Source organism: Aulostomus chinensis, chromosome 16 (assembly GCF_037954235.1).
Source record: "Aulostomus chinensis isolate RoL2024-O1b breed Wild chromosome 16, RoL_Achi_v1.0, whole genome shotgun sequence".
Classification (NCBI taxonomy): domain Eukaryota; kingdom Metazoa; phylum Chordata; class Actinopteri; order Syngnathiformes; family Aulostomidae; genus Aulostomus; species Aulostomus chinensis.
In genome coordinates this window covers 2,388,356-2,401,035 of record NC_141335.1, presented here as the reverse complement: position 1 = coordinate 2,401,035, position 12,680 = coordinate 2,388,356, and the positions used below count along the sequence as shown (strand labels likewise).

Below are 12,680 nucleotides of genomic sequence, written 5' to 3'. Positions count from 1 at the left end.
GTATTTAGGCTGCTGATGAAAACTCTAAAGAGCTTAATGGTAAACGGGTGAAAGCCTCTCAGAGACACTGGGGCAGTAAGTTTTAGGTTTACATGATGCCAAATAAAAATCTTTAGTTTGCACTTGAATCCAAGCGGGAACTTTTTTCATTGGTGGGGAGAACTTCAGCAGAACTGATTCAACTTTGACCAGAACAGCAAACCGGTGTTTCAGGTGCGCTTGCGCTCTCTGGCCGTAGTGAAGCGTGTTTAATTACCTGCTTCGCCGGCTCCATACGTGCAGCTGCGTGCAGCTTCGTGTTCTGAGGAGTTTTCTGGATAATTAAAGGCGAATTCATAGCGTCTCATACGTTTGCCTCAGTTATCCTGACTTAAAAAACCTTCATTTGTCCAAGTTGGCCTGAGACTGGTGAGTCTGCAAAGAAAACATGCCAATGCCAATGCGCATGCTCTGGATCCCACACCACCAATGCAGCTCGAGTCTCATGGTTCCCAGGGCGAATAGCGGTCTTGCAAACAAAGGGTCGCTGGTTCTACCCCCGTTCACTGGTGACTGCATGTTGAAGTGTCCTTGAGCAAGTTACTGAACCTCTTCTTGCTCCTGATGAGCAGGGGGGACATCAGTGTGTGTGTGTGTGTGTGTGTGTGTGTGTGTGTGTGAGAGAGAGAGAGAGAGAGAGAGACAGAAAGAATGAGATGACTCTGTAAAGACAGAAAGGCTCCAATATAAAAATGAGTCCATGTACGCTCCAGATTCTGTGGCTCCAGTTGTTATTAACAAAGTGATTTCGGCTCTTTAATCACTAATTACATTGCCACACTCTTTAATGTGGGTGATTTATTTGGCGTTTTTGTTTGCACTGGCCACTTTAAGGGATGGTGCTATTATTTCAGTGGCAGTTGTTTTGTTTACCTCCCTCCACTGCCTGAGGTTTTAGACATCGGCGCAGCAGCAGGCTCATTTTCAGGAAATTAGGACCAAGGAGAAACCCATCAGTTCTTTCCCGGCTGCTCTCCGGGGGGCATCCCTCCTGGAGTGTTTTTCCTCAGCAGATCAATGAAATAGCTGCTGTTGTTACCAACCATCACCACCATCAGCGCACAAGTGGAGGATTCATGCATGTAAACACACATGATAATCTTCAAAAACAACCAGGAGCAGATAAAAGTCTTGGATTTTAAAGAAATAGAGAGAGAGAGAGAGATCGCCCACCCATCTTCCTGCTCCCTGGAGAGACTTGGCGTAGGGTCAGACATCCATTGATGTTGAGCATGTATGAATGTGAAGTCACTGCAGGCTAGCTCCGCCCACCCTCGCTGGGAGACACTTCAAGAGGAATCCTGGATGAGAAAGCTTATTTTAGCTTGCCTTCCCTCGCACCAGCTTCTCCTTCTGCTCTTTGTTTTTGCCTCATCCTCCAGCGCTGGGCTCCCTGGAGGCGTTACCATTAACTGACCCTTCATATGTAACACCACGCTGATTTCTGAAGCGCCACAAACGACTCAGGCACACTCCTTAAAGCGCTCGGCGTCAGCTGCCAATTTCTTAACCCATATTTCTCCTCCTTTCATCTCTCTGGTGTCTAGTTATGTTTTTAGGCCTGAAACCAAGACTGCGTCATTCAAGATTAAAGTGTGTGTTTTTGTGTCTTGTGTGTGTTTGTCCTCCTGATGGTCATGTTCAGTTCAGCTGCTCGCTACATAAATACCACTGGTATCTCCGTGGAGACTAGCAGAACATGTAAATATGCTATCACAGGGATGATGAAGACACAAACATTCAGCTGCACCATGGACACAGTCCACGGGCCTCAATTATGAAGTGTTCTCACACAAACATGTTCCTAAACACACAGTTGTAGGAACTCTGAGACGCGGTAGATGTCGGGAGCACGGAGCTACAAATGGTCATCTGGCTTTGCTTCCCTGCTGTGAGACCAAACTGAGGGCTGAAGAAGTCCGTGGACGACCTGATCTGAGGGTCAAAAACTGGTCTGTGCTGTGCCACCTGATGTAAATGTGCACAATAATGATACACAAATGCCGGCTTTCACTTGTGTAACCCAGCAAACTACATGAATGTAAAAAGTGTCTTTCCTTGTCCCCCTGTTACAGGATGACCCCCCAATAGTCTGCTTTGACTGCCAGGCCCTCGACCCGCGTCGGTTACATTTACACTGGTGTCAGAAGTAAAGTTACTTCAGACGTGCTTCCTGGCTGGGAGCTAGCTTAGCTTTAGTCCCCACCAGCCAGGTGGAGTTGGAAAGGACTGTGCCTTAGTTACTTCTGTTCACTCCCTCAACTGAAAACACCGTGATCGCAAAGATCCTCGTGTCACACAGAGAGCGTCAGCGTGACCGAGTCCTCAGATTACACGTGCTTTGACTGTCATACGTGCAGCGTCTGGTTGCGCACACACACACACACACACACACACACACACACACACAAACAGAAGAAGATGGCAGACACCTTTTCTCGTCCCCTTGGTAGCAGCTAAGCTCTGAGTCTCCACCCTGCTCTGCTCTTGCTCTCTGCAGGCCGGTCTTTGTGATGAGATTACCAGCAGAAGCGGAGCAGGTCCATAAGCTTCTGCATGGCTTTTGCTTCACACTGATCTGAGACGGAAACACACTCACACAAGAGGTTCAAGGCCCCTCCGCCTAAACCAAATCAAATGAAACCTTTATTAACAGAAATCCTTTTTCTACTCTCCCAAAACTCCAACCAGCAATCCTGAAAATTGTTGTCCATTGAGGCGGCGTGCTGCTGCTGGACTGGCTGACAACAGCTGTCAGCCAGTCCAGCAGCAGCACGCTGCAAATTGCAGTGGACGTGCCACACATGGCGTCTGCCAGTGCGAGCGCAGGAGGAACAGCTTCAGCGCTAAGTGACTGACTGACTGAATCCGAGTCACAGTGGTCTGACATGATGGACAGGGTGGGAGAGGAAGAGTGACAGGCGGGACGGGTGACCAGATCTTATTTTTGGCTCCAGTTTTTCATTCCTGCATCCCTTGTTTCCCTTCACCCTTCCCTCTTGTCAGTTTTACCTCTTTGCTGGTTTCATTTTGATTGTTTCTTATAGAAGGAGACTCAATCAGCTGGGCTGATTATATCCTCAGTTTGGTGCAGACGTGTTGAGGATGGACAGAAGGAGAGACCGTGGGCCAAATCTCTCTCTCTCTCTCTCTCTGTCTGTCTCTCTCTCTGTCTCTGTCTCTGCAGCTTATATAGCAGGTCAATAGATAGTGAGACGCAGCAGTATTCACACCCGCCTCCCCCTGCCTTAATCTGCCTATTCAGCACCAGAGAGAGAGGGAAAAACTACAGGTGGAGTACGACGTTGAAAGTCTTTGTGAGTAAAAATAGGAAGCGTGAGAGAGAATGAAGGTATTAAAGAGCTGAGAGGCTGGAAACGAGAGGTCTCACATGTTCATTAAGAAATGAGCCGTTGATGAGAGCCAGAGGAAGACGGAGGGAAACATCCATGACTCGGAGCGTATTAAATGAGCGTGGTCGGTCGTAAGACTCCACTCCAGATTTGTATGTTGAAGCAGGGAGGATAATTTGCTGTTCTACTGTGATTAATCCACTGCTGCTTTCCTATAAACCAACTGAGGGGAAGTGCAAAGAAAAACATAATCCTCTCCATCTCTCCCCTTCCTGTGCCTCCTTGCTACGTCTCTTTTTTATCGCTTCATTATATTTCTTTTCTTAAATCTTCTTTATGGCTGTCTCTTCTTTCTGTCCTCGCCCTCTCAAAAGTGCTGCTTTTAGTGAGTTTGTGAAAATTCCTTTAAAAATAAAATGTTCAGCAACATTCCTGTTAGCGCCACTAACAGATACTGCGAGGACACGATGGGCAACGTGGCTCCAGGTCGCAGCTCCTCTCTTCACCTCCACTCTCCCTCCATTCTCTCCTTCTCTTCAGACCTCCGTGATTCCAACTTTTCTAATCCGGTGCTGCAAATGATTTTGTCCCAGCAGCCACGCTTTAGAAATACTCAGCAGCTGATTGGCTGAACCGTCTGTCTATCGACATCTAACTTCAGCCAGTCAACAAACTGGTGAAGAAGCTGAAGCCAGTGGGTGGAAGAGTGAGGACATCAAAAACACGGAGGAACGTCCTCACTGGTGTTCTTTGCTCCTCTCTTCTGCCTCCGGTAGAACTGATAGAACCGTAGTAGCATTCATGCTAACCGCTTGATGTTCAGAAACACAAACTTGCTGCCATCACGCCATCGTGTCAAAACACATCCATCTCTTCACACGCGCACACACACACACACACATGCTGGTAGAAGCCTGGTGAGACGGTTTCTCGTGATCTGAGGATTCCTCAAAACTGCTTTGCAGCTTAAATATTTGAATTAAATATTAAACATCTGTAAATGATTATTATACGCATATTTGCATCTGTACTTTGTTTGTGTAGTACTACTGCGTTCTTAACCCTCACCTCGTGGTATTATGTGTTATCTTACATGTTCCGGGTCTGTAAGTCCCTGTGACTGGACGGCTTCAGGCGTGGTCCCATGACATCATGGTCTCACAGTGGTGCGAGATGATGAGAAGTACAGCAGCAGAAGAGCGCGAATACGCCAGGAAGGATCAATAAGAGTCCAACGAAAGTGAGGCGCAATCTTCCACTTGCAGTGTTTGAGTGCAGCAGGAAAGTGATAAGTCCTGAAAAACTCTACACAATTTGAGCATCTGACGTTTGCTGCCACGCTAGAAATATTGCTCTGCATATTAGTAAATTGAACAAAGAGAAGAATGCAATAAAGGATGAAGTGTTATTGCTCAGAGGTGAAAAATGAGATAAATAATAAATAAGACGAGACGGAGTGTGTAGTGCGAGGACTCCCGTGTTGTTAGTTCTTCTGCGGCGGATGCAGCAGTCTGTTGCCGGGGGGATGGAGGACAGTCCAGGACAGGCGCTTGATCCAGTTATTGAGTCTCTTCTGTCCCTGCTCTGCTGATATAACCACAGTGTCCTTAAACGTCTCTAGCAGTGTCCTGCAGTGACGTCAGTCTCCTCAGCGTCACTCTGTCTGTCCTACTTATTGTTGAGGTGGACTCCCTCCTATTGGTGCGCCGCTGAAGCCTGCAGCGTCTGTCACCACGACCTTTGTCTCGCTGCTGAAGGTGGTGGAGCTCACAGCGGTCCACCAGTCCTTGATTACCTCCCTGGATCCCTGAAGAGACGCACATGTTCTAGCTGAGGGGGGGGGGGTCTGTTTGGACGGCGTCCGTCAGGACGCTCTGGGAGCTTCCTCCTGAGGACCATTTCTCCCCCAGTTTGAACTTGAGGGTCAATTCAGAGCTGAACCCCGCCCCACCCCATCCCATCCCCCCAAGCCCCTCCCAGTCTGAGTGGAACCAGAGGCCAGCGCTCACAACCTCAGCTCCATTGATCCAGAATTGATCTCTGAGAGTTTGATGGCCCTCCACCTCTGAGAATGTCCTCCCTGCGTGATGGACGCTGCTGTCACTCCCTCTTCATCCGTCTGCTTGTTGACTTTTAGTCATAAACTCAGTGATATTTACACTCAGGCACCTCATGCATTTATTATGTGGCTGCAGGTCGCGGCGTATATCAAGTCGCTCTTCTCAGTTAACTCTTATTTTATTGGCTGCTGGCCTTTGGTTCGCAGCAAGAGGGAACCAGCAGACGGAGGCCAAGTCAGAAATGTGAGCTGTTACTGCCAGGATCGGAACAAACGCTTCACACAAGCGGGAGCAGGTTTGATGGCCATCCGTCTTCTTGTTGCCGCACAAATGCAGATTTTGTTGAGCGTTTTTTTCTTGTCAAGTTCTTTTTTAATATTGAACCTTCATGCAGCAAAGACCGTTTTGAGAAAAGTGCATTTGAGGAGTTGACATGGGTTTGCTAACACTTTCCATCCACTGCCATTCTTTGTGCTAAGCTATCTAACTCGAGTCTCAGCTCCCAAACGCACCTCAGAGGCAAGGCAAGGCAAGGCAAGGCAATTCTATTTGTAGAGCCCGTTTTCACCACCAGTTTGTCTCCAGGCTTCATGGCATCATAACAACATCCTCTGCCCTCAGAGCCTCACATCGACTGAGGAGAAACTCCATAGAAAACCCTTTTAACAGGGAAAAATCTGAGAAACCTCAGGGTGAGCAACAGAGGAGGATCCCTCACCAGGAGGGACAGACGTGCAGTAGATGTTGTTACAGACAAGAAAACAGTTTACAATACAAAATGTGGGAAACACGGAAATGTTAATAACAGCAAAAGGAGGAAGCTTCTGGAAGGGGAGGCAGGGAGAGCAAGCCAGCTTGATGGGGGACTGGATGGTAGACTGGTTCATGGAAGGGGAGGCAGGGAGAGCAAGCCAGCTTGATGGGGGACTGGATGGTAGACTGGTTCATGGGAGGGGAGGCAGGGAGAGCAAGCCAGCTTGATGGGGGACTGGCTGGTAGACTGGTTCATGGAAGGGGAGGCAGGGAGAGCAAGCCAGCTTGATGGGGGACTGGATGGTAGACTGGTTCATGGGAGGGGAGCGCAGGCCGGTGTAACAGTAGGGAATAGGGGGGGGGGCTCTGGTGGATCTGTGGAAACACAGAGAGACTGCGAGACACCAAGGCCAAACTACAAAGTGCAACAAGTAGTGGTAGTGACAGTTCCAAAAATGTGCAGGGAGGAGAGGAGGAGAGAGGGGGAGAGGAGAGGAGGGCCTCTGTCGTCAGGACAATAACGGTACGACCCGAAAAACGGCATGTTCCTCGAACTCGCACTAAGGATCGGAGCAGCAGCAGCAGTTAGAGGATGAAAAGCATCCCTGAAAGATTCATCAGAAACAACCAGAGGCTCTAATGGAGGCTCCACTTTTACCTTCTTCAAATACAAGGCATCCTAGTTAGTCGGGGTCAAACCTGAATCTCTCATCGGAACATCAAAGCCGTAGTTGTGGGTCGTGTTTCTGGTCTTTTCAAACCTTCAGTCACCACCTCACACATGCATAAATATTTGAATAGCAACGTGTTTCTGTCTGATTTTGTTGGATTTCCTTCCTTTCATGGAACAAATGCTGCTGCGATGAGATCCGGAGCAGGCGAGCGTCCCCAGGGCCCTCATTGAGGGCGAGCACAAAGTCAGAAACCTGCTCTGATGTCGGGGGGAGGGTCTGGCATGGGTGGGGGTGGGGATTGTCACCAGGTTAGCGAGCCTGCTCCTCCTGCCACAGATGTTTTCTGGTTATAGTCCCAGTTCTCATGTCAGCCTGTGCTGATACGTGTTCCTGGGGAATTTTGTCTCCTGCTAATGACCCCATTAGTCTTCCAGGGTGGGAGGAGGGGTGTGTGTGTGTGTGTGATGGGGGGGTGTTAATGATGCATCAACTCACCTGACAAAACAATCACATTAGTGCGCCCCATCGTCACGGCAGCAAATGAGCACTTGCACTCACCTGCAGCATAATTTGATTACTTTTGACCAATTTAATTTTGCAAATGGAGACGTGTGTGTTCACCCGCAAAAATCAACACAATTATGATGGCAATTTGTCAAAGGTGAGAGCCGTTTTGATGGGCGAGTGTTCAGGTCTCACATTGTAAATGAATGAGGAGCTTTCATCTCTGACCCGTCTTCTGTTGTTTGACATGTGAATCAGTTCTGGACGGTTCAGACGGACGGCCTGTTAGCGTGAGGACGTGACGTCCCCGCTGCCTCTGTGACGACCTCCAGTCCTCTTAGAGGGATTTGAGGCATCAGAGCAGATTAGATGAGATCATGGCTGGAATATCTTCCTTTCCTGATCGAATGCTTGTCGTTTTTATCTCCCGTCATTTCCGAAACATGTTTTTCTCTCATTTGGCTTTTTTTTCACGGAGGGAGATTTAGAAGCAAGTTCATCCTGCAGAGTTTGGAGGATTTTCAAGTTTTAATTTCACACAACTTTGACATTGTTACATGACTCGGTTTCCCTGAATGAAGAAAGATGGATGGATGTTGGTTTATTTCAGTCATCAAAGGCGTACAAGCAGGACGGGGAAGCGCGTTTCGTCTCGTTGGGGTGATTGGGTCAGGAAAAAAGACAAAGTGCAGAAACACCCAGAGGTCATGGCGTGGAAGAAAACTTTTGCCTTATCAACAATAAACCAAAACACCAGCCACCACCTGCGCCTCAGACACGCTGGATTACGAGGCCACGTTTGTGACTCGCCGTGTCCAAAGTTTAGGAAATAAAAAGATAAAGGGAGCCACAGCTGTTTACACACCGAGCCACAGTTACACACATGAACCTGCAGTCAAACACACACCGACCCGCCGTGTAATCGGCTTTCCACCCACCACAAAAAAACCAAGAATCACTTGAGTGTGAAATACTGAAAACTCTCTTGGTCCAAATCATATCAAGTGCACCCCAGATTCCCCCACTGTTTGCCTGTTTTGTTTATTTGGCTCCAACATACCAGCAGATTGTGGTAATGGCCATGAATTGTCAGGCCCACGGTTGTTGGGAGGGAAGGCAGGACGAGCTGCTCTTGCAAGAGCTGCCATGACTCTAAATCTGTTTGTGTTACCTTGGCAGACGCTAAACTCAGAGGCATCTGACGCCTCGGTACATCCGGCCTGCACTTGGTAAGCCCTACTGGGGAGAACCGGTCAAACTTTGGATACTGGACTTGATTGGAGGCGAGTCTGGCACCCCAGACAGAGAGAGATTCATGGTGGTTTCATCTGTAGAGCCCAAAACTTCTGCTCCTGTGTATCAGAAGTGCTTTGCAGAATGAATGATGCATTTTTTCTTGTTGCACAGTTTGTATTGTACATGATTTTGCCTTGCTTTTATATCCATTTTCTACTGCTTATCCTGTTAAGGGTTGAGGGGGTGGTTAACATGTTTTTTAACCAGGCTATTATGAAGGGAAACTAATTTATTATCGAGTATCAAGTCATTTCGTTGCAATAAGATCCGAAAAAGAAATGCAGATAAAATTATTAATGTTAATAAAACTGAAAGGGACCCGGGGGGAAACCCTGTGGAGCGCCACATTTGTCCATGTGGATGATCGTTTGATAAATGAATGAAAGCACCTCTCACTAAAGAGGGTGACCTGTCTCTTCTCTTGGGTCTGGTAGGTATCGCTATAGCCAGCGCGCTGGTGGACACATCCCAGCAGAGAGTGATGGACTTCAAAGAAAGGGGTCTGGGTCTGAAGCACCGCAAACACACCATACACCACCAAGGGACCTGTGTATGAACCGGAGACCACATGACCACCATGGAGGGGAGGGGAAGGTTGTGGTCATCAGCTGGTACATTGGACCATGACCAGGGAGGGGACCACTGTCCTCTCAACAGTCAAATATGGTTCTTGAGTCCGTCTCCTCCCTTGGATTTGATGGGAAAAACTTTGGCTCGCTCTTTTTGTCCCGCGTGTGTCCTGATGGGCCAGGAGCACAAACTGGAAACCTGGTTGCAGGTTGGTTGTTTCTGCAGCTCCGTAGTCAGGAAATGTGGCTCTTCCTCAAAGGAAAAACGCTTTTTTTTTTTCTTTTCTTTTTTACACCGGTAAATCAAACAAAACGGCTCTGAGCTCCACTGGGAGGCACCGAGCTGTTCTGTTGGACGATCCTGGAATCTTCAGACTACTGCGACGTCGTCGGGGATCATTGGATGTAACTGTGTCACATACGTGTGTTTTTTAGCGTTGTTTTTTTCCCTGCACCGACATTTAAAGTTTTACATTTTGATACCAGCTCAGGTCCGCTAGTGGAAACATGGATTCTCGTAGCTGTGCGCCTTCTCACGTCTGTAAACGCCCTCGGACTCAAATGCTTTACCGGAACATCGGGAGCCTCCGTGGTTTGAAAAATATTATGCAACGATCATCCAGATGTTGTTTTTATTCTGGGCATACGGTACTACTGATGGGATCCACATGTGAAACATCTCTGTACACACATGTATTAATTATGCAAATGGCAGTTTTACAAATGCACTGTTTTTTTAACAAGCAAACAAAAAAAACAATTTTACTTTAAAAAGCAAGGTTTTGCAGTATTTTTTTCTCTTTTCCTAATCTTAATTGATTTATTTAAATATATAACATTCTGAGCATATCATGGAGATTTTGTGATTCTTTCTCCCTTTTATTGTGTTGATTCCTCATTTAATTAACATTGTAAAGTCACATTTTATCAGCGGTTGTCCTCATGTGTCGTCTGTCAGGTGTTTCATGTGTTTTTGCACCAGTTTGTTGTTAAGAAGTCTATAAATTAACAAAAGGCAGCTCACCACTGTATTAAGAACAAAAATCTGTACAATGACAATTAAAGATTTTGATGCCTCTTTGTATGGAACTCTGACGTCTTTGGGATGAACCGGGGTGCGACGGAGGGATTCACAGCCTGCCTGAACAGACGGCGGAGGACTGGACACTGAGAACGAGGTAAATAAATGTTACACTATGCTAGAAATTCTTGGTGAAGTTGCAGAGACCAAACCTCCATCACGGTCCTGACCACAGCAGCGGTTCGGTGAAAGGATTCGTGGTCTGGAACCGTTTTGCCAAAAAGCTGCTGAGGTGAAATTTTTCCATTTTTTTTTTAAGAATCTTTGTTTTGAAGTTAAGAGCTTCCTGTTCTTTGGCTGTTTCCTTTTCTTCTCTCAGGGTGAAAACTCAGTCTTTCTGGTGTTTGGTTCTGGTTTCATGAGGTGTGTTTCTACGTCTGAAGGTTGGTCAACTTTTACTGCAACGCCTCCGTCGGTGTTTAGTGGAGTGAAAACTGGGACGGTGAGTTGATTCTTCTCAGATTCCTTTAAGTAAACGTCATTTTTCCCCACATTTATATTTTTCTTGCTGCTTTTCCGCGTCTTCCTCAGTGATTATTGGCTGCTTTTGTACGGTGAACAATTCTTCCTGTATTTAATGTCCTTATTTACAGCGGCTGTGCCTCCAGGTTTCTCTCCCCGCTCCGGTGAACTCACCAGATGTACATGTAAAATAAATCCAGTCGTTTTACGTTGGGTTTTTGCTGCAGCCTCTAACTGCTGAGGCTTAATGGATGCTGGGTGACGTCCCCACGGCGAGGCAGGACTGTCAAGCAGATCTTTACAATCACGGCTATGAAAATATGGGAGTAGAAACACACACACACACACACACATGCGTTTATGTGGCTCGCCGTTGACGGCCGCTGGTGTTGGGAATAAGAAGAATGCTTTCAGGACGTCATTTGCGTTGGCCTTCTTCTACCTGAGCTCCCTCACGCCTCACGCCTGCAGCCCCACCAACAGGATTTCCATAATGAAACAATAAAATCTCTCAGGTTTAATCTTCTACACTCAGGATCAACCTTAATTTAACAGAACTGTCAACAAAGCCTGCAGAGATTTATGGAAGAGGGACTTTGACTCAGTCTTTCCTTTGACCTTTTTTCTTTGAAAGTTTAGAACTTAAGAGGCGTGTGAAGTCGAGCCGCCGCTGCTGTCGCCGCCATTAGTGACCAGGAGGCGATGAGTGCACCGCTTTACACACTCAGCTCACTGTATTTTTCCTCAAGATAAAAGACTACAGTGTTAAGTCCAAAGTGGGCTCCTGGCATCTCCGCTCGACTCAATACAGTCAGCAGGAAGTGCTGCACTTTCCCTCCATCCTCATTTGATGGTTTTAAATCAGCGGCGAGGATCAAAGCGGCTCTGTGTGTTTTTGTTCAGTCGATGAAAGAAGCTCAATCCAGCGAGGACGACGGAGACAAAGGCAACCGATTGATGAGATTCTGCTGCTCTGAAGCTTCGCAGGAATGTTGGAGTCAAACATCGTTTTTACCGCAGAAGAGCCAGACGCCACCACCTCGGAGGTGCCGGTGAGGGCAGCGGCCTCTGCGTGGTGCATTTTGTTGTTGTTGGTTTTTTTTCTGAATTTAAAGCGACACTTTTCCTTAAGAGTCCAAGTTGCTGCTCATCGACTCGCCATCTCACATGTAGTTTGTTTTCTGTTTCAAGGCTTCATTCATAATTCAGGAAATGCCAACTACCTGAGCTCAGCTCGAAGCTAATAAAGGTGACAGTCAACAGCGAAGCTGTCCAAAGACGTTCAACTCTCCGGTGTATCGGGTTAATAATCCACGTCGTCTCAGTCCAGCTGTCGTCTCAGTCCAGCTGTTGTCTCAGTACTCCACCAACACGAGAACCGTTAGCTTAGCTTCAAGCTAAAGCTACGTTTCTGGCTCTTTCTGCATTCTGGAGCCACAAGGAAGAGATGCAGGAGGGAAAACAAACGATGAGTCATGGACAGGCACCTGACTAGAATCCTATGAACTTTGACCTTTGAAGCAAAACAAAAGTCTACACATGTGACCCCACAGTTTAAGCTCTGTTTCGTCAGTTTGGAAGAACGAGAGGACGGAAAATCAAGGTTTCGAAGATCAGTCGGCTCCTCCTCATCCTCACCAACGCCACTTAACTCACCGTCTGAGTACAGCAAGCTCCCTTGCGCGGGTGCACACAAACACACACACACGCATAAACACACACACAACTCTTTGTCGAGGACTGGGGGTCTGCTGAGTCACGTCCTCGTGATTGACGTCCCGTCCAGACCTCTACGCTATTATGGCTGTTTGTGGCCACAGTCTGAGGACGAGTGACCACATGTGTCACAGGGTAACACACACACACACACACACACACACACACACACT

General features: G+C 47.4%; 1 protein-coding gene across 10 annotated transcripts in view; it reads left to right on the top strand.

Annotated features, from left to right (window-relative positions):
• Positions 1 to 10,319, top strand: part of atrnl1a (attractin-like 1a) — a 204,417-nt gene extending 194,098 nt beyond the window's left edge. For all 10 annotated transcript variants that reach the window (XM_086179718.1, XM_086179721.1, XM_086179720.1 and 7 more), the window contains one exon: positions 9,114 to 10,319. In XM_086179718.1, the coding sequence (XP_086035844.1) occupies positions 9,114 to 9,235 (122 nt within the window). In that variant the 3' untranslated portion in view covers positions 9,236 to 10,319. The remainder of the gene's footprint in view (positions 1 to 9,113) is intronic.
• The last annotated feature ends 2,361 nt before the right edge of the window (positions 10,320 to 12,680 follow it).